The sequence below is a fragment of the Hyperolius riggenbachi genome, chromosome 9, assembly GCF_040937935.1.
Source record: "Hyperolius riggenbachi isolate aHypRig1 chromosome 9, aHypRig1.pri, whole genome shotgun sequence".
NCBI lineage: Eukaryota > Metazoa > Chordata > Amphibia > Anura > Hyperoliidae > Hyperolius > Hyperolius riggenbachi.
In genome coordinates, this window is record NC_090654.1 from 71,535,342 (window position 1) to 71,555,939 (window position 20,598).

At 43.7% G+C, this 20,598-nt stretch overlaps 1 protein-coding gene across 4 annotated transcripts in view; it reads left to right on the plus strand.

Annotated features, from left to right (window-relative positions):
* GRM2 (glutamate metabotropic receptor 2) overlaps positions 1–7,379 on the plus strand; it is a 90,338-nt gene extending 82,959 nt beyond the window's left edge. For all 4 annotated transcript variants that reach the window (XM_068253009.1, XM_068253008.1, XM_068253010.1 and 1 more), the window contains exon 6: positions 6,185–7,379. In XM_068253009.1, coding sequence (XP_068109110.1) covers positions 6,185–6,258 — 74 coding nt within the window. In that variant the 3' untranslated portion in view covers positions 6,259–7,379. The remainder of the gene's footprint in view (positions 1–6,184) is intronic.
* The last annotated feature ends 13,219 nt before the right edge of the window (positions 7,380–20,598 follow it).

The following is a 20,598-nucleotide window of genomic DNA, read 5'->3' on the forward strand; positions in this document are numbered from 1 at the left end:
GTACAGGATCAGAGTTCAGGAGAATGGTCAGACAGGCAGAAGGTCATAACAGATAATCACAATCAAACTAGTACTTTAAACTATCAATAATCTAGCTAAGTGTAGGATTACAGCTCCAGCTGGTCCCGGCACACTTTCGGATCTGACTCAGGTCTGCGTGCTACCACGTAATGATTGCAACGCCAGACAACCAGCAACTGAACAGCCGGCAGTATATATACACAGGCATCTCTCCAGCACCTCCCTAAGTGCTGGACCAATGAGGAGCGGAGCCAGAGTCAGCTGACCAGCCTGGTCAGCTGACTCACCTCTGGCTGCCATATATTCACTGCCTCAGTGCGCGCGCGCGCGTCACTCTAAACCCAGAGGGACTATGAGTCCCAGCCACACCAGCGCCGTCTCCGCTGCCTGCCGCGGGAGCCGTCGCACTGCACGTGGCGGCTTCTCCGCGTTCTCTGTTCACGCGGCATGCGGAGGTTCCTCCACGCCGCGCCGCCATGCTCTGAGAGCAATCGGCTGCTTTTCCGTGCTTCCTCACAGGTACATAAAGAGTTTGGAGCAACATTTGCTGCCTTCCAGTTTTCTACATCAGCCAAAGCCTTGCTATTGCGCAGAACAATGGCTAACAGCCTCCTGCATGTATTACAACAGTATGGCTGACTGGGTGCTAAACCAGTCTGTCTACAGTCAGGACCTGGTACCCGCTGAAAATATTATTATAATATGACCTGTCAAGCAGCTGCAATCCTCTATTAAAGGACACTTGACCTGAGGCAAAGCTACCTAAGGTAAGTACAGAAGTTTATTCATGCAAGATCCACATACCTCTGTGCATTGTCCGTTCATTTTATTGTCCTCCCCGATCCCTGTAATCACTACTTGAAAATTTGACTGTGTTCTAAAGTCACGTTTTCAGACAGGAAGAGGCAGGCATGTGGTGATGTTTCCTCCTATCACCCTCCCATTTCCTCCTATTCTCCGCCACATTCACTCCCCTTGAGGGAAGGAGATGGGAGGGATCATCACTGCAAGCCTGTCTTTGTTTTTTTTTTTTAATTAAAAGTCACATTTCTCCTTACGGGGACGGAGGGAACAAGGAAAGGAACGGACAACGCGCAAAGGTATGTGGATCCAGCATGAACACACCTCTGTACTTACCTTAGTTAGCTTTGCTCGGGTCAGGTATCCTTTAAGTAAGTGCAGTACAAAATTTAACTTTGAAAACTATAACAATTGGTCTCCTCAATCATGAAACTTTACAGAGCTTTGACAAGTCTAGATTTATACTTTTTTTTGCCCCTAGGCCAAGTATATTGGGGCTCCCCTTCCAAGCGCAGTAGTGCCCCTCCAATTCCATGTGCCACCCCCTCTTTGATGTATATCATATCTGCACTGCAGACCCTCTCTTTCATGCACAGCTCTCTTGGACATCAGCTTTCCTTTTCCTGTGTTGCTCCCCATTTGCAGCCTTTTCTTTCATATGCAGCAAACCCTGTTTCACGTCCAGGTGTCGCCTCGGGCTTCAGCCGCCCAAGGCCCGGACCTTGGTGGCCTTGCCAGATATCCGTCCCTGAGCTTTGGGAAATAAAGAGATGACTCAACAAAGAAAGTAAACACGCCTCGTCCCAAATTTTCGTGAATGTTTTTCTAACATCACATTTAAAATGAGGCTATGTACTTTATTTTCTTTGTACCGTTTCTAATAATATATAAGAATCACGTGATGTACACTTTACACTGCGTCCCAGATTTTGGGGGAAATTAGGTTGTATTGAAGGCAAGCTAAGGTGCAATGCTGTAATATGAAGTGTGATTTTACTGATATGGGAAGAGATAGCTATGTGTTATAAAAACACAGACTTGCATGCTGGGACCTTTGGTTTTACAGAATGTACAGTGCCACAGCTTTCCTAGATACGTTTTAATGAGAGGCCAGAAACAAAGCCAGCTGTTTCCTTCAGAGAGTGGGTCATTCAAGCCCGGCTGCTACCAGGAGAGGCTAAAGGGCCTTCATTATCCAGACAGAGACAGCGCAGAGGAGAAGACAAGAGCGGTGCTCACATACGTTACTGCCATTAGGCACAGCGCTCCGATGTGAAGCAATGCGCTATGAATGCATCCCCTCCCCACCGCCTTTATTGTTATCTCCTCTCCGCTAGGCCCTGGGGACTCTTTTAATGGCTCAGTTTTAATTCCTGTCCCCGCAGGAGCCGCTGGCTGCCCATTAACCTGCAGAGAGTCCACATTCTCACTAACGAGAGAGTTAACAAAGTGCTCATTAATACCACCCCCTACAGGCGTATTAAAGTAATAGCGTTCCTCTGAAGTCAGAAAAACCATAAGGGCTCCAGAAGATGATTAAAAGGCCAGTAACAAAAGATCAACCAAGAATAACACCCATTTCACACTCCGGGGTGTCAGCGCTTCTGGGCAGCTAATTATAATTAAAGAGCAAATCCAGGCCACCACCAGTAGAGTCTGTCAGTGGAAAAATGTTCATGGTTTTCCAGGAGCGATACATCTGAAAGTCCTCGCAAATTAACTTAATCTGAATTTCACATAATATACTAGATTCAGCAGGTTTGTCACAGGGCTTCTGTAGAGATCTCCTCTCTCATGTCATGTGACTCTGTGCTCTGCTAACTCCCTGCCATATGTCACTGTCCATGTGGGCAGAACTTTACTGGACTCAGGTCTATGTCACATGGGTGATATAGACTTCTCATTTAGACCACATGCTAACACATTAACTACCTCCTGCCACTTCCATCTCAAAAACTCTGTCCCTGTCTTTCACAAGAAGCCACTAAAATGCTTGTACATGCTCTAATCATATCCCGTCTGTAGCACCCTACTCTGTGGTCTACAAAAAACAGACTGGCACCCCTCCAGCCCCGACTGAACGTTAATGCCTGGCTCATTCACCTCTTCTCCTTCTCCTCTCTCCATTGGCTACCAGTTACTCAAAGGATCCAGTTTGGTAACCATTTCTTCACCCTGACCCTATCATACAATGCTCTGCATAAATTGTCACCTCCATACATGTCGTCAATAATCTCCAGATACCATACCAGCCGGAACCTTTTCTTCTCCCAGGAGACCTTCTTGTAATCTAGCTTAGTAATCTCCTCTCATTCCTGGATGTCTTACAAGCATCACCTCTACTTTGGAAGCTCTCCTACAGCAAGTCCAACATGCTCTGAGGTTGTAAACCTTCACATGTAAACTCAAAACACACCTTTTCAGACTAGCCTATAATTTGCTATAGATAGCAAAATGACTGCCTCATCAACTAACCCCAGTGTCTCCTTCCTTAATGTCTCCAACGCACTACCTTCTAAATGGAAAGCTCACAAGGTCCAGGACCTCCTCCTAGTGTTTCTTATTTATCTCTAATTTATTGTATGAACATGTACCATTATTGGGCATGTCTCAAACCACACATCAACTTGTATGTATTTGTATGTCCTGATCTTACAGAGTCTTGAACATCTCGTGCATCTGTTCCCCACTATTTGTTTTGTAATATGTACAGTGCTATGGAAGATGTTGGCGCTATATATATATATATATATATATATATATATATATATATATATATATATATATATGAAAAATAATATTGGGTAATCCACTCATTGCATGCACAAGATTTGAATGCAAGGGTCAGTAATGATTTACATGGGTGACAGAGTTGCAGTGATTGAGTTACCACAACTGGCAGCTGTAGCTAGACCAAAATATATTTGGATAGTATTGGCAGTGGTAACAACCAGACACTAGCACTTCTGAATGGTCACCTACCTTGTCAACGTGGGTACACAAACTATAACTGTCCTCCCAAGGAATCAGGAGGACTACTTGACTCCTAGGGCAGCAGTTCTGGGCATGAGCTCATACAGACACATCCCTCTGCTACAGCCGAGTGGTGTGTCCTGTTGTTATGGGGAGGGGGGGGGGACCATGGTGCAATAAGGAGGAGAACTATGCACTTGGCCGTTCCTTAGAGATCCAGTGTGCTAGATCTTTAAAGGAAACAAGAGGGTTGATGCTGACAACCGATGTCCATGGCACAAACCCATTCAAGTGTGAACCCAGCCCTAGAAAGCTTCTCTGCCCCTGAAAATAAAATTAACCTAAAGAACTAAAGCTGGACAGTATGTTTGATCAGCCCCCCTTGCTCCTGAATTCCTGGCATTAGTGCTGCCATTCAGATTTCAGTACAGGGGAAGAGGGCCAATCGGACATACTGTGCATGTGCAGCCTAAAGGTGGCCATACACTAATTGATTTGCCATCAGATTCGACCAACAGATAGATCCCTCTCTGATCGAATCTGATCAGAGAGGGATCGTATGGCCACCTTTACTGCAAACAGATTGTGAATCGATTTCAACCTGAAACCAATCACAATCTGTGGAGCTGCCACTGCTGCTGCCCCCCCCCCCCCCCTCATACATTACCTGTTCCGCCGGCACGACTCCCCTGGTCCCCGCTGTCTTGTTCTCCGCTCCGGGCTCCGGACCGTTCCTGCAGCTACTGAACTTCCTGTCCAGGGGAAGTTTAAACAGTAGAGGGCGCTCTACTATTTAAACTTCCGGCCGGGACATGGAAGTTCTGTGTAGCTGCAGCGGTCCGGAACCCAGTGCGGAAAGAAGACAGCGGGGACCAGGGGAGTCGCGCCGGCGGAACAGGTAATGCATACCCGCTGTATTGCGTCGGTCATCGGGCATTCGAACGCCGCTATCGACACACTCCCGACCCGCCGTCGATCGAGAAAAATCTTCCGCACGGACGGATCGACGGGAATCGATGGGAACGATCGATTTCGGACGGAAATCGATCGTTCTGTCAGCGGTGTGGGCGGCGATTTCACAACCGATTCGATCACTGTGATCGGATCGGCTGCATATCGGCGGGAAAATCGTTAGGTGTATGGGCCCCTTATTATGTCTAAGGTAAAGGTTGGTGACTTGGCCAAGTATCGGCCACTAACGGGGCCTTTTGCAGCGGTAGTAAACAGGAAGAATGGTAAGCAGTGGCAAAGGTAAGGAGCTGTGGGTCTTGATGCAAGTTTTACATTGGGGCCCCCTAAGCACTCTATACATAACTATTGATACAGTGCACCCAAATCTGCCCATGGCAACTACAGTGTCAGAGATGCAAGAAGGGGATGGGGAACAATTAGTTAATGATTACCACTATTGAACGTATCTATAGACGTGATTATTATGAGCACAGGACCAATAGAGAGCTAATATTGCAGGTGAGGGAGAGCCCCTAGGGGCCTCTCTGGCCCAAGGGCCCCAATGCGGTCGCCACCTCTGCGCCCCCTATTGCTACGCCCCTGGTGGTAAGCCTCAAAACTCATTCCCACATATTGCAGTAGCCTCCATTTTAACGAGAACCCAAAGTGAGAGGGATATGGAGGCTGCCATATTTATTTCCTTTTAAGCAATACCAGTTGCTTGGCTGTCCTGCTGACCCTCAGCCTCTAATACTTGTAGCCATAGACCCTGAACAAGCATATGCAGATCTGCGTTTCTGACATTATTGTCAGAACTTTCGAGATTAGCTGCATGCTTGTTTCACGTGTAATTCAGACACTAACGCAGCCAAATAGATCAGCAGGGCTGTCAGGCAACTAGTATTGCTTAAAAGGAAATAAATATGGCAGACTTCATATCACTGTCACCTCGGGTTCTCTTTAACAGACTTAGCTCAGGTATCCTTTAAGGAAAGAGTAGATAGGATTGTGCTAATGGAGAAAATGCACTGTGCTAGTCTTGTTTAATCAGACAAGCTTTACACACAATATGAACGTGTAGCTTATTGCCACCTTCTGGAAACTGGTCTTATCACTCTGACAGTTATTCTGCCTTTTTAGTACAGCCTACCTTAGGCATAATGGAGCAAATCATGTGGTTGGTTTATTGGATTTTGTTATTTTTTTCCTCTCTGTTCTATTTCGTTTGGCTTATTGCCGATTGTACCCTGAAGCATGGATGGGTTGTATACTGTTTAACTATTTCACTGCTACCATTGTGCTGCTACCTTCAAATGTACAACTTTATGTTTATAACAATAAACATCTTTATACCAAAATATACAGTTTAGGTGGTCGTTTTCATGCAAAGGTTTTTGCTCTTCAAACACTTTATAACACGTCTTTTTTGTCCTTGAAGGTTCAACAGTGCAGTATGTTCCAACCGTCTGCAATGGTCGTGAAGTGGTGGACTCCACAACATCGTCCCTGTGAGCAAGAGACAACAAGGCGGTGGTGACATCATGGCTCTGGAGCACCTACCCAAGATGGTATTCTAAAGGACCTAATGTTTGTCCTGGAATAGAAATGCTAAAGACGATTTCGGTGAAATAGCCAAAAAAACCTTATCTGCTCAACTTATTGATGTCACAAAAGCTCATCTTTATTCATTAGCCATGTGGCTATGATGACCGCTGACCGTTGCAAACCACCAGGAAAAAAATATTTTTAATGTATGGTGAAGACTGGATGGATAAAGGAGACTGCATAACCATGAATATTATTTTATGGGCCAAAACGAAGAAAAGGACCTAAAATTTCAGGATCCAAGTTTGTTCATTCAGTGTTCTCAGAAGCACAAAAACAGTGTTTTAATGTGTGTGGAGCCTTGTACAAAGCTTGATTGTAGATATCTTTACCAAGACGTACAGCACAAAATTACAGCTTCAGTTCATCACTGCCAAAAACATGGCGGACATTGGGTGGCCATGTGGTACCATAGGAAGAAACCCCATGTCTGTGGATACGTGGAACCAACAAATCTATGTTTTTTTGTTCTCTGCATCGAAAAGAACAACAAAAGCAGGAAGTTTTGAATCACGATGACGCCATTTATTGGCTAAATTAGAAGAAAAGCAGTAAGCGTTCGGCTATGAAGCCTTCATCAGACTGATTCCTGTAAAGAACAACAAATAAGTGAATAAGTGTTTATGGGGGAATGGCTAAAAATAATTGTCTCAACTCCTTGTCACATGGTTAACTCCAGCAACTGGTGGCATTGCTTAAGAAAAGTTAAGGCTACTGGTAAGTGTTAAAAGGACAGGTAGGAATAACAATACTTATCTATGTGCAATTTATAAAAAAAAAATCCCTTATTTTTTGCTTGTTTGCACTAAAAGTTATAGAGACCCCATCCAGAGCTCAGAAGACTTCCATGAGAATATCCGAATGAAGATGTTTTCGTGTTGCGTGACACCAAAGCCACAGTATTCAGTCATCTGCCGATAGGGTCTCTTTATGAATAACTTCAGTCTGGAAGCACTTTTGCTTTGTACAGTATTTGATCTTCATATTAGTATTATTATGTAAAAATAAAAGTTCTCTTTGTAGTTTGAGTGCTCAATGCTTCCACTGATGTTCCTGCTCAGATCAGAAGAGAGATGTTTGGGTGTTTTGTGCTGGCCTATTGTGTCTGTCCTCAGGGTTCGGTTCATGATCAAACTTTACAGCTGGCACCAGCGATACAGCAAGCCTCATTATGCCTTTCTTTTTTTAATTAGCAATTTAATCGGGACAGTCTTACAAAGGAATGTATCAACACATACACATTCTATTACCGCTAGCCCAAAATATGGAAACACACTGCCAGTTTCTTTATGAAAAGAATTAAAAACACTCTGGGCATGAGCCTAGAGGTGCCATTGTGCTGAGAGGCGACTGTAATGAGTTTATGAACCTGTGTTCACCATCCTGGTGTCGTGCTGATGTCACCACCCCTGGTATCATGGTGGGCTGGATGGTACTGCTATCCAGCTCTCAATGCTCCGGAGCGGTGACATCAGCACAGCTCCAGGGTAATCAGTGTGGGTACATAGAACAGGGGAGAGGTGACAACCGGGCCGACCAAAGAATGAGGGCAGCCAGAGAATCTACAGGGCGGGTTAGCATGTGAACTCAAGATGTTAATCTTCCCCTAAATAATTATGAAATAACACTTTTTAATACACTATCAGACCTAATCCAACATTGGATTAATCCCTCCAGATCCTGTTGTCGGACATAAGAAAGGAACATAATGGCTGCCGATAGAGGTACCATTGTCAGATATAATCTGGCACAGCATATATCCCTGCAGATCAAAGAATTAAGCCTGGTACACACCATGCAATTTCCTGTCAGATGGGTCGAATAGATAATTTCTGACAGGTTCGATCTGATTTCCGATCATTTTTCTGATCGATTTGCATAGAAGTGATCAGAAAATCAATCAGAAAATCAATTGGAAATCCGATCGGATCTGTCAGAAATGATCGACCCATCTATCTGATGGGAAATTGCATTGTGTGTACTAGGCATTCGACTAAGTACAACACTTTGATCCCCTTCATCACTATGTAATGACGTACTACACTGGCACACATGCAATGTGGGGAGGAGATAGTGCGCAAGCTAGCACCCTCTGCTGATGGACAGGTCACCTCCTCACAATAGTAAGAGGAGGTAGAGACACCACCGGCTCTCCCCAGCAGAGATCATTGGGATCACCCACATGCCCAATACACAGCGGATTAAAGTGCTGGGGGGACGATCTCAAAAATGGATTGGAAAGGGCTGCAATTAGGGAAATTTGGGTGCTGTGAATTTCAAAAATGGACTATAAGCCCAAATATCATTACTTTTCTAGTCTCGAATCTGTACTCTTTGTTGTATGACTTTTCAGTATAGACTAATGATGAGCTAAAATTTTGCATAGTAAGTAATTTTGCAGCGAAATTCAGAATTATGTTGCAAAATCGCAATGTGAAATTTCAAACTATTGTGAAGTTAAAGGGACACTTAAGCCAGGAATAAAAAATCTGTTTTACTTGCCTGGGGCTTCTACCAGCCATTCTGAAGCCATTCCATGCCCTCGCAGTCACTCACAAAGCCTCCGGTCCCCCACCGCCAGCTGCTTTCGTTTTTGCTGACAGGGAGTCGGCAGGCTTTCTGCGCCTGCGCCGGCCACGCGTATCCTTCTTCATGTTCCCATCCTCAATAGCGTCCTGCACAGGCGCAGGTCGCTATTGTGGACGGGAATGCAAAGAAAAATATGCTTGGCCAGGCCTGTCGGGTCTGTCAGCAAAAACAAAACTAGCTGGTGGCAGGGGACCGGAGGGGGCTGCAAGGGCACGGGACAGCTGGAGGGGGCTGCTAGAAGCCCCAGGAAAGTAAAACTGATTTTTTTTATTCCTGGCTTAAGTATCCCTTTAAGCTTGCACATGGTCATAATTATGATGGATAAATTTGCAATGACGTGTCATTTTCTGAAAATCTAAGTTTTTTATGCCCATAGACTTCAATGGTGTCTGGTGACCGCACATTAGTGGATTCGTATTTTGTCTTTTTGCGAACATTATGTGAAATCAAGATTACCCACAAAATCATAATTCCGATCAGAATCATAATTGCAAACATTTAGCAAAAATTCACAAAAGCGAAATTACACATTATGATCAACACTATTACAGACAGCCTAGGTACTTTCATCTTCATAAGTGCATAATTAGCTGTACAGATCAGGAACATTTGTTACTTATTTTCTACACCTGCACAAACTGAGTGACTGGAAGGAATCTGATACACCCAGCCTTTACAGTGTTTTCTGATTGGCATGATGTCACGGCGTGGTGTCACTGAGGATTTGATTTCAAAAATACCTGGTAAGCAATTTGAGTTGGGATGTGTTATAAGGGCCCTTTTACATCAAAATGCGTGGTGTGATTAGGCGCTTCACCATTTTGTAATGATTGGTGTCAGCAACACAGAGTTTTCTCTGATTATTGGTGATCTGCAGTATCACCAATAATACAGATGCTATACCTGATTATGTGGTGATCTGCAGAATCACCAATAATACTAGTATAGCTAGACACAGGACACCCAATGTGATAATGTGTTTGGTGCAACAGTAAACAGAGAAGTTATCTCCCGAGGAGTGGGAGATACAGACACTACTGCAGCCAGGGATTCCCTGAAGAGCAGTGAATCAGACTGTACTGCAGCCAGTGGACCCCTGAGGGGCAGGTTACCACTGACTGTGCTGAAGATGATCTCCTTATGTGGAGGAGATACAGACTGTACTGCAGCAGAGAATTCCCTGAGTAGCAGGGAACCTTGGATAGTACTGTAGCCAGTGGACCCCTGAGGAGCAGGGACCACTTGCTGGGCTGCAGGCGAGGGAACTGAGTGAAAGAGAGGTATAATAGAACTGAAGCGGAGGATTCCCTAAGGAGCAGGAAATCAGATGGTACTGCAGCCAGTGGACGCCTGAGGGACAGGGACCACTGACTGGGCTGCAAGAGTGGTAACTGTTGAAATGAGAGATGTGATCGGGCTGCAGCCAAGGATTCCCTGAGGAGCAGGGAATCAGACTGTGCTACAGCCAAGGATTCCCCGATGGACTGGGAATCAAACTGTACTGCAGCCAGTGGACTCCTAAAAGGTTGAGACCACTGCCTGAGCTGCAAGATGGTCTTCTGAGGAGCAGGTGACCCTCGCAGCTAATGAACACCTGAAGAGCAAGTGTCACGGACAGTACAGTAAGGCTGATCACCCAAGGGATGAGTGACAGCCAGAAAGGTCAGACAAGCCACGGACAGATAAGGTACAGAGACGGAAGACTGATTCGGTATCCGGGTACAGGCAAATGTTGGCAACAGGTAATCAGATAGGCAAAGGTACTGAATCAGTAAGCAGGAGAGTGGTCAGGAAAGCCAGAGATCATAACAGGTAACAGTATATATGTCAATCCTAATCTAGGTGTGAAGTCCTTGGTTTCAACACCTGGGAACTAGTCTAACACATAAAAAGTAGCAATGTAGCAATCTCCTAGTCTTAGGTGTGAAGTCCTTGGTTTCAACACCTGGGAACTAGTCTAACACATAAACAGTAGCAAGTCTCACAATACAATAATAATTTTAAGGCTTTCGTTTCAAGGGTGTTTATTGAGTAAGAACAAGTTCACAGTTATAGCATACAAACATTATCAAACAGACCCCCTTAGGGGAAATGCTAATGAATACACCGAAATGCAATGAATATTAAAGTCTCTTAGATCAATTAGAACTAAGTTCTTACAATCTCTAGAAAATCACATTATAGCTCCATTAGGAGCTTATAACCCATAGATTTTACCTTTAATAAGGGGAAAGGGAGAGAGAAAAGTAGGGAAGGGAGAGGAGGGAAGACAAAAAGAGAAAGAAAGAAGTGGAGAGGGGGAGGGTAGGGATAGGAAGAGAAAACTGGAAAGACCCCATGGGCGGAATTACCACATCATGCCAATGAGGACTCCCCAGAAAAGAAAAGGGAGAAGAAGGGGGGAGAGGGGGAAGGGAAAAAGGAAAGCTATAACTGGGGAAGAAACCTTCCCTAAACAAAAGATATTAAATGTGCTTATAAAACTTGGTCCGGTCCTCCAGATTCGATCTCCCTGAAATTTTCGTTCACAAAAGAAAACTTTTAAGGCTTTCAACGGAATCTGACTAAGTGTGAATTCCCAGCTCCGGCTGGTTCTAACACACTGTAAGATCTGACTGTGGTCTGAGCGCTCACACGTAAGCATTCGCAACAGCAGACAACTTGCAACTGACAGGCAAGTCCTATATATACCCAGAGCGATCCACAGCGCCGCCCCAGTCACTCAGCCAATCCGGAGCATAGCTGGGATCAGCTGATCGGCATGATCAGCTGACTCCCCTTCTGCTAGCATAAAGGTCCTGTCGCCTGGCGCGCGCGCGTAGCTCTCAATCTGTGTGCACTAGAAGGACCAGGCGAACCAGCAGCAGCATGTTGCTGCGCGGCAGAAGCCGCCGGCTGGAACGCGGAGATAGCCGCCCTGCCGCTTGCCCACATGGCGGCATCTCCCCTATTCATTACACATTTAAAACAAGCATGTTTTCAGCGTTGATTTGCATATTGAAAACATGATTACAGGCTGAAAAATGCAGCATGCAACACTTTAGCCATTGGGCAAAAATTGAAGTGCAATGGTGGAAAATAAACGGTACCATGTGGTGATCCGAAAACGCAATCTGAAAAGGCGACCGGTGTAAAGGGCCCTAAATCTCAACAATTTATTAAGTTGAACTGAAGGGACTACTTATTTCTCAACAAAGGTGAAATTTTACTCCAAGGTAAATTCCCAGCTCATTCCCATAAAAGAGTATCAATTGATGCCCTAATCATCCCACTCCCAATACAATCAGATTTCAGACAAAATTCCACTAAAGCTGCTAAATTGCATAACTGTGTATTGCGCATAGCTGTAGAAAAGAAAGAAAAAAAGTTAAAACCATCACCAATGTTGTTTGGATTAAATCAGATGATCCAAACTGAACTGGTTGAATCAAATGGTGAGCCGCCAGCAGGGAAGTGTCTGGACCATGCATACAATCAATTATCAGTCGGAGAGCTGGGGGTAGGCGGGAGGGTGTTGGGGTGAGACAGAGAGGTTTGAGCACACAATTTTGTTGATTATTATTATATTACCCTTTTTGACTGGAATAAACATGACCTATCCAGAGACTGTATTACCGTACCCACGTTTGCATTATCCTAATGAGTCCCCATATGCTGTCAGTATTTGGCTCAATCAATGAACAGCCATAGGCCCCTGTATTTAAATTCCAGAAATAGCCAGGCTCGTGCATCCTCAGAATTTGCATCGCTCTGCCGGTCTTCCACAATGATGCTGCGTGGATGTAGGTCAGTGCCGGACGGGGCTCTTCTGTCTTGCAGAGCGGAGATGGATGCTGCTGGCGCTCTCGCTGCACTCTCTCTGAATGGCTGCAGGTCACTCACTCGCTGCAAGTGGAACATTCTCCGAATCTTCTCTCTTCCTCTTTATAATATCAGGGAGGGGGCGATCAGTGAGCCCATTAGGTATGGACTGATTATTGTGCATATGTTGGAAAGCCATTCACTACTGGGTTCCCCAGTAGGTACACTAAACTCGTCATGTATTTAAAGGGAACCAGAGATGAACGTTTCACACAAAATAAACATATCACTCGATAGCTTGTAAAGAATAAATGCTCTACCTGATAATTTTGCTGCTCTGGCGTGCCATTTTGAGTGTTATTTTATCCATTATTGCTGAAGGAAAAATCCAATATGGCCGCCGGCTCATACCCCTTCTGCTTCTGGGTTATGAGCTGTTCTGGATGTGCTGTCTAGGCTCTATGAAACTATAGACAAGCAGGGCTGCTGCAGAAGCCTTTTATCTGTGTGCTTTCAACTTCATTATTCTGGTATGCTGTGTGGCTTCCTGTAGAAAGTGTCTCTCATAGGAATGAAACTGCATAGACAATGGTGATAACTGCACAGTGCACACAGATCACATTGCAGCCATATTTGTCTGATGTTTCAGAGCTACTTTCTCAGCAGAGCAGCCCCTCCCATGTCATCAGCTCTGAGTATGCAAAGCAGGAAAGCAGAGCCAGGAGGGGGCGGGCTTGAAAAGACATCACAGAAGACTGACTCAGCTATAATGATTCCAGGTCAAACCTAGACTGAATGTTCAGTCGGGGATTCTTATCAGAGCTGATAACAGGCAGATTTAGCAGAGAAGGATGAAACTAAAAGCAGGGTAGGTGTTTACTGGCATATTCCCACTGATTAATGTAGTAAAATACATGAGGGTGCTTCGTCTCTGGTTCTCTTTAGAGTGGGATTACATTCAAAATTACATGTTTGCTCTAATGCATTAAAAGCAGCAAAAAATAAAATAAATAAATATATATATATATATATATATATATATATATATATATATATATATATATATATATATATATAAATAAAACGCTATAGGAACGCCCTGATGTGTTTTGAATGCATATTTACACCTCACTGAAGCTAACTGATACTATAGCAGCTGCAGGGGAAAGTATCAGATTGACTTTTAAAGGAACACTATTGATTAACATATTTTTTTCAATTGAGATAGGAATAGTTTGGGAAGTGCTGTCAAGTATGGATGTATACATTTCAATGCTTATCTATTTGTTTACTGTTATCTAATTCCTTGCACACTTCAGTGTCGCCAAAACTGATGCTGAGTGAACCATGAGAGGAGGGGGATTCCCTCCCAATACATCTGTTAACCCTGTGTGCAAGAGAAAGCTCTCAGCAGCTGCCCGTCTCAGACTGAGCTGTCTGCAGAAAGCAGAGGAAATGTATCTTATGTGCAACATAAACATTTGTAATAGTATGTGAAACACCAGAGGCATTTCATATAACGCTACTTCAATATTACACTGCTCTTAGCATGTCGGACTACAGAGATTCACCTATGCAAATATGACATTTTTATCGTAGCTAAAATCTACACGCAATGAATTACAGCTTTTGCCTCTGATATTTAACATGTAGGAAAATGTTTACACAGCTACTCAGACATTACAGTGGCTTGCAAAACTATTCTGGCCCCCTTGAAGTTTTCCACATTTTGTCACATTACTACACAATACAAAGTGGTGTACACGTGAGAAGTGGTACAAAAATCATACATGATTCCAATTTAGTTTTACAAATAAATAACTGCAAAGTGGGGTTTGCGTAAATGTTCAGGCCCCCCCCCCCCCCCTCCCTCCCCATGAGTCAATACTTTGTAGAACCACCTTTTGCTGCAATTACAGCTGCCAGTCTTTTAGGGTATGTCTCTACCAACTTTGCACATCTAGAGACTGAAATCCTTGCCCATTCTTCTTTGCAAAACAGCTCCAGTTCAGTCAGATTAGATGGACAGCGTTTGTGAACAGCAGATCTTGCCACAGATTTTCGATTGGATTTAGATCTGGACTTTGACTGGGCCATTCTAACACATGGATATGTTTTGTTTTAAACCATTCCATTGTTGCCCTGGCTTTATGTTTAGGGTCGATGTCCTGCTGGAAGGTGAACCTCCTCTCCAGTCTCAAGTCTTTTGCAGACTTCAAGAGGTTTTCTTCCAAGATTTCCCTGTATTTGGCTCCATCCATCTTCCCATCATCTCTGACCAGCTTCCCTGTCCCTACTGAAGAGAAGCACCCCAGAGCAGGGACGGATCTAGGGGGGGGGGGGGGGGGCAAGCGGGTCTCTTGCCCCAGGAGCAGTTTGTTGAATTCTTAAAAAGGCGGCAAAATGTGGATGGAGAAATGGAGAATGGCAGTTTAGGCGCCAAAACCTGACCTTGCCCCAGGCGCAACTTGTTCTAGATCCGTCCCTGCTCCAGAGCATAATACTGCCACCACCATATTTGACAGTGGGGATGGTGTGTTCAGAGTGATGTGCAGTGTTAGTTTTCCGCCACACATAGCGTTTTGCATTTTGGCCAAAAAGTTCCGTTTTGGTCTCATCTGACCAGAGCACCTTCTTCCACATGGTTGCTGTGTCCCCCACATGGCTTGTGGCAAACTGCAAATGGGACTTCTTATGCTTTTCTGTTAACAGTGGCTTTCTTCTTGCCCCTCTTCCATAAAGGCCAACTTTGTACAGTGCATGACTAATAGTTGTCCTATGGACAGATTCCCCCACCTGAGCTGTAGATCTTTGCAGTTCGTCCAGAGTCACCATGGGCCTCTTGACTGCATTTCTGATCAGCGCTCTCCTTGTTCGGCCTGTGAGTTTAGGTGGACACCCTTGTCTTGGTAGGTTTACAGTTGTGCCATACTCCTTCCATTTCTGAATGATCGTTTGAACAGTGCTCAGTGGGATGTTCAAGGCTTTGGAAATCTTTTTGTAGCCTAAGCCTGCTTTAAATTTCTCAATAACTTGATCCCTGACCTGTCTTGTGTGTTCTTTGGACTTCACGGTGTTGTTGCTCCCAATATTCTCTTAGACAACATCTGAGGTTGTCACAGAGCAGCTGTATTTGTACTGACATTAGATTACACACAGGTGCACTCTATTTAGTCATTAGCACTCTTCAGGCAATATCTATGGGCAACTGACTGCACTCAGACCAAAGGGGGCTGAATAATTACGCACACACCACTTTGCAGTTATTGATTTGTAAAAAAAATGTTTGGAATCATGTATGATCTTCGTTCCACTTCTCACGTGTACACCACTTTGTATTGGTCTTTCAGGTGGAATTCCAATAAAATTGATTCAAGTTTGTGGCAAAATGTGGAAAACTTCAAGGGGGCCGAATACTTTTGCAAGCCACTGTATTTGTACATTGTCATTTTAGAACACTTGTTTTGATAGTGTTCCTTTAATCGAGTAATTAGTGAGCAAATAATGGAGATAAAGTCATTTGCTTCCCCTGACTAGAGCAGGAACTTTTCTACCTTGTTTACATAGTTTATTACACTTCCAAAATAATCAGATAATGCTAGTTGGCAAAGGTAAGTTTATTAATTAGCAGCTAAATGAGGTAAAAAGCTTGAGTTTTAACCCTTCCAGTACCTTGAAAATCAGTCAGATGGTTTATTCGATGCTGTATTTAATGCTTTTTAGAACATAAAAGAAATTTGAGTATAATACCACTTTAAAGGAAAACATGACTTTGACTTTCCTCAAAGTGAAACTTCACTTCTGTTGTTTTTAAAATATGAGCAGTTCAAGATGTAGAAAAAGAGAAGGAAAAAACGTTTTATGCCCTTTACATTTGCAAACTGATTTAATTATACCTAAAGATAGCCATGCACTATTCCATTATGACTGATATTAGAATCAATATAACGATGAATTATTTTACAAGCGAAGACCAACATTGCGAGTAAAGCCTAGTTCATAGTGGTCAGTTGTGTTGCAGAATGCGTTTTTATATGCGTTTTTTCCTGCGGCCCATAGACTTCCATTAGCGGCAAAAACGCAGCAGTTTACACAACGCTAGGGTTTCTGCTATGTGTGCACCCAGCCTTATATTTTAGCCATAGACACCTGAACAAGCATGCAGCAGACCAGGTACTCTGACTCAGCTGGCTCAGGTTTTACTGGATTAGCCATATGCTTGTTCCGGGGTTTTGACTCAGACACTACTTATGCCAGAAGATCAACAGGGCTGCCAGGCAACTGGCATTGTTTACAAGGAAATAAATATGGCAGCCTCCATGTCCCTCTCACCTCGGGTTCCCTTTAAAGTCTATTGCCAGTCTCCATTGCAGTTCACAGTCATTATAACGGGTGAGTTATGCAACTGACCACTGTGAATCTAGCCTGAGTCTATAGATTGATTTTAGCCCTTAATATCAATCATAAATGTTTAAATCCATTTCAGTTTACGATTAAACATACAGTATATGGCCAGCTTTAGGCTAAATAAGGAGATGCTATAATTTCTGCTCCATGCAGCCAATTGCTCACTTCGTAAAATGGGAATTTGGAAATGTTCTGTACACCAAGCAATCTACACCAATCAATACTCAAGAGAGAAATTTGAGCTTGAAAATTGTGTAAATGTATGGCTTGCTAGAACCTTAAATGGGTAGGTATTTTTTTAATAATATTTTTTAATAATTTTAAGTAATAAAGTTACAATATGGTTTATCATTTAATGAAATTGTAGCATATTAAATGTCCTGTTTGAGCCTGTTAACGGCAACAGCACGTTTTAATACGTCATTCGCTCCCGCCGCTGCTCCGCACATGTGCGCCCCCCCCGCCGCCATTTACCTTCGGGACCCCGTGTTCAGTGATTGGGGAAGAGGACCGAGCAGTCCTCTACCCAATCGCAATGCCTGGAATGAATGGACATGACCGCGAACAGGAAACAGGAAACAGTCACAGCATGGTAAAAGGCAAAAAAAAAAGTGATCACTTCCTATAAAAGGGGAGAGTTTTCACTAGCGCCATCTAGTGGCCAAAAACTTAAATTACACATACAGGCAAATACAAACACATACACTTATTAAAATATCAATAAAATTAATAACTTACACTTCCAAAGCTCCCCCCCCCCCCACAAAAAAAGGGAAAAAGACACTTAGAATTACATACACAGCTTTTTTAATCTATATTTTATAAGTGTTTTTTTTTAACTGATTTTTTTTTATGAGGGAAAATTACTTTTACTTTATTACATAGGGGCTTGTAATTATGCACCGGACAAAAAAGTAAACAAAACAAATAACACCTATATTTGCAAATAATATATTGTCGTCATACATTGTGATAGGGACATAATTTAAACGGTTTAATAATCGGGACAACTGGGCAAATAAAATGTATAGGTTTTATCCACAGGAGAACATTTTATTTTAAAACTATAATGCTCAAAAACTGAGAAATAACGATTTTTTTTCCATTTCTTTCATATTTTTCCCGTTAAAATGCATTTAGAATAAAAAAATTCTTAGCAATATGTACTACCCACAGAAAGCCTAATTGGTGGCGAAAAAAAACAAGGTACAGATCATTTTGTTGTGATAAGTAGTAATAAAGTTATTGGCAAATAAAAGGGAGGAGCACTGACAGGGGAAAGTTGCTCTGGTCCGTTAGGGTAAAAACCCTTGGAGGTGAACTGGTTAAATAGAAGTTACCGGTAAATAGCAATGCCATTTTGGGGGAGTTTCCAGTATTATAAAAATATATAATTGTAATACAAGCCCATGTGTAATTTAGGGCTCTTTTACACTTCAAATTGTGATCACAACAGCAAGTACAAACGTGCTTCGATTGCATCTATTTAACACACACAATTACCTATACGTTTCAATTTTTTTTTGTGCTATTACTCAAGGTTCACGTTGTGATTTTCTGACAGGGAGTGAGGGAATTTGCAAGAAAACTGCATAATACCATGTTTGCTATGCAATTTTATTGCATTCCCATTAACTCAATCCAAATGCAAGTGCAGGGAAAATGGAGCAAGCACTATATTTACATAAAAATCACTGTCGATTTTGGCTTGAAATGCAGTTAGTGGAGAAGGGAATCCGAAGACATAACAACAAAAGTTGTTTGGCGATACCTTTAATGACTAACTGTACAAGATTTCTTTGTAAGCTTTTGAAACTATAAAGGAAATCTTTAAGTTTGAAAAATGTATTTTTTTGGACCATAAAACGCACCTAGATTTAGAGGGAAAAAAAAATCAAGGGAAAAAAAAACTAGACCTGGACTAAACCTGGTGCATCCATGGTGCAGGTATCTCTTGTGGATCTTCTCCCCTAATACCCCTTGTGTCCACCTCTGTCTCATCTTCTGTCTCCGTTTCCTCCTTTGACCCCTTCTGTCGCTCTATGTCCCCTTCTCTCCCTATGTGTTCTCCTCCTATGTCCCCAGACATGTAAAGGTGTACTCCTGGGGTAAGGCAGCATCTGGCAGGCGGATTGGCAAGTGCCGATGCCATGGAGAGACGGACAGAGAAGGAGAGATGCTCCCGGCATGGCGGCTGCTGCTGAGTCGTGTGCTGCCCTGTCAATCACACTGCCCACTTAGTTACAGGCCCCAATGGTCTCTCGGGTGGGGGGCCGTCATTGGACTAAACTGATTGGCGCAATGACGGTGCCTGATCCCCGCCCAAGAGACCATCAGGGCCTGTAATTAAGTGGGCAGTGTTGACAGCGCAGCATACCACTCTGCAGCAGTCATGTTGGGAGCCTCTCTCCTTTGCTGTCCGGCTCTCCGTCAGATATGCACTTGCCAATCTGGCTGCCAGATGCTGCCTTCCCCCAAGAATACACCTCTACATGTCTAGGAACAGGTTTGCGTGAGCGGGATGTGGGTAACAGTGGTAGCATTCGGCGTGCAGCCGTGATTGACAGGGCTGCACACCACTCTGCAGCAGTCATGTCGGGAAGCTCTCTCCTTCGCTCCGTGGAATCCGCACTTTCTAATCCACCTGCCTGATGCTGCCTTCCCAGAGGAGTACACCTCTGCATGTCTGGGGACAGGTATGTGCGATTGCGATGTGGGAGGAAAGTGGTTTAATTTGTACCATTCATCCCATAAGACACAGGCACTTTTCCCCCTAACTTTTGGAGGAGAAAAAGGGTGTCTTATGGTCCAAAAAATACGGTACCTCTGGAGTGGGAAGCCTCTGGGACCTAATGAGGCTTCCCCACTGGCAGCCACAAACAGGAACAATAATATGTACATTGGTCTGCCTGCATGGGTGCACGAGTGGCTTTTGATTGGGCTCCGATGTAAATAGCTGAGCCACATCAGGTCCGCTGTACTGCGCAGGCACAGGTAGGTCTCGTCTGCACAGTAGAGCAAGCCCAATCAGGCTCAGCTATTTCCACCGGAGCCTGAGCGGAAAGCCACTAGTGCACCTACGCTCAGCGGCAACAAGCAGACTTTTGGTCACTCCAACAGTGGATTGCCTATGTTGAGGAGGACAGGTGAGGCCTCTTTAGGATCCAGAGGCTTTCCCCTTCCGGGGTAAGTATCCCCAGGATCACTTTTTTCCCTTTAGGTTCACTTTAAGTTTCTTCTTCTGGCGTGATCTAGAACTGGATCAGATACTTAGTATTTTATTTCAATGTGGAGAGCGTTTTCTCTCCTGGTAAATAGCAAAAATGTTAATTGTACAGTACATCCTTTATGATCCTTATAGCCAATCTACCATACCATGTGTACAAAGATTTATGGAATTCTCAGAATCCTTTGTACATGGCATGTTAAACCAGACATTACACACAGCAT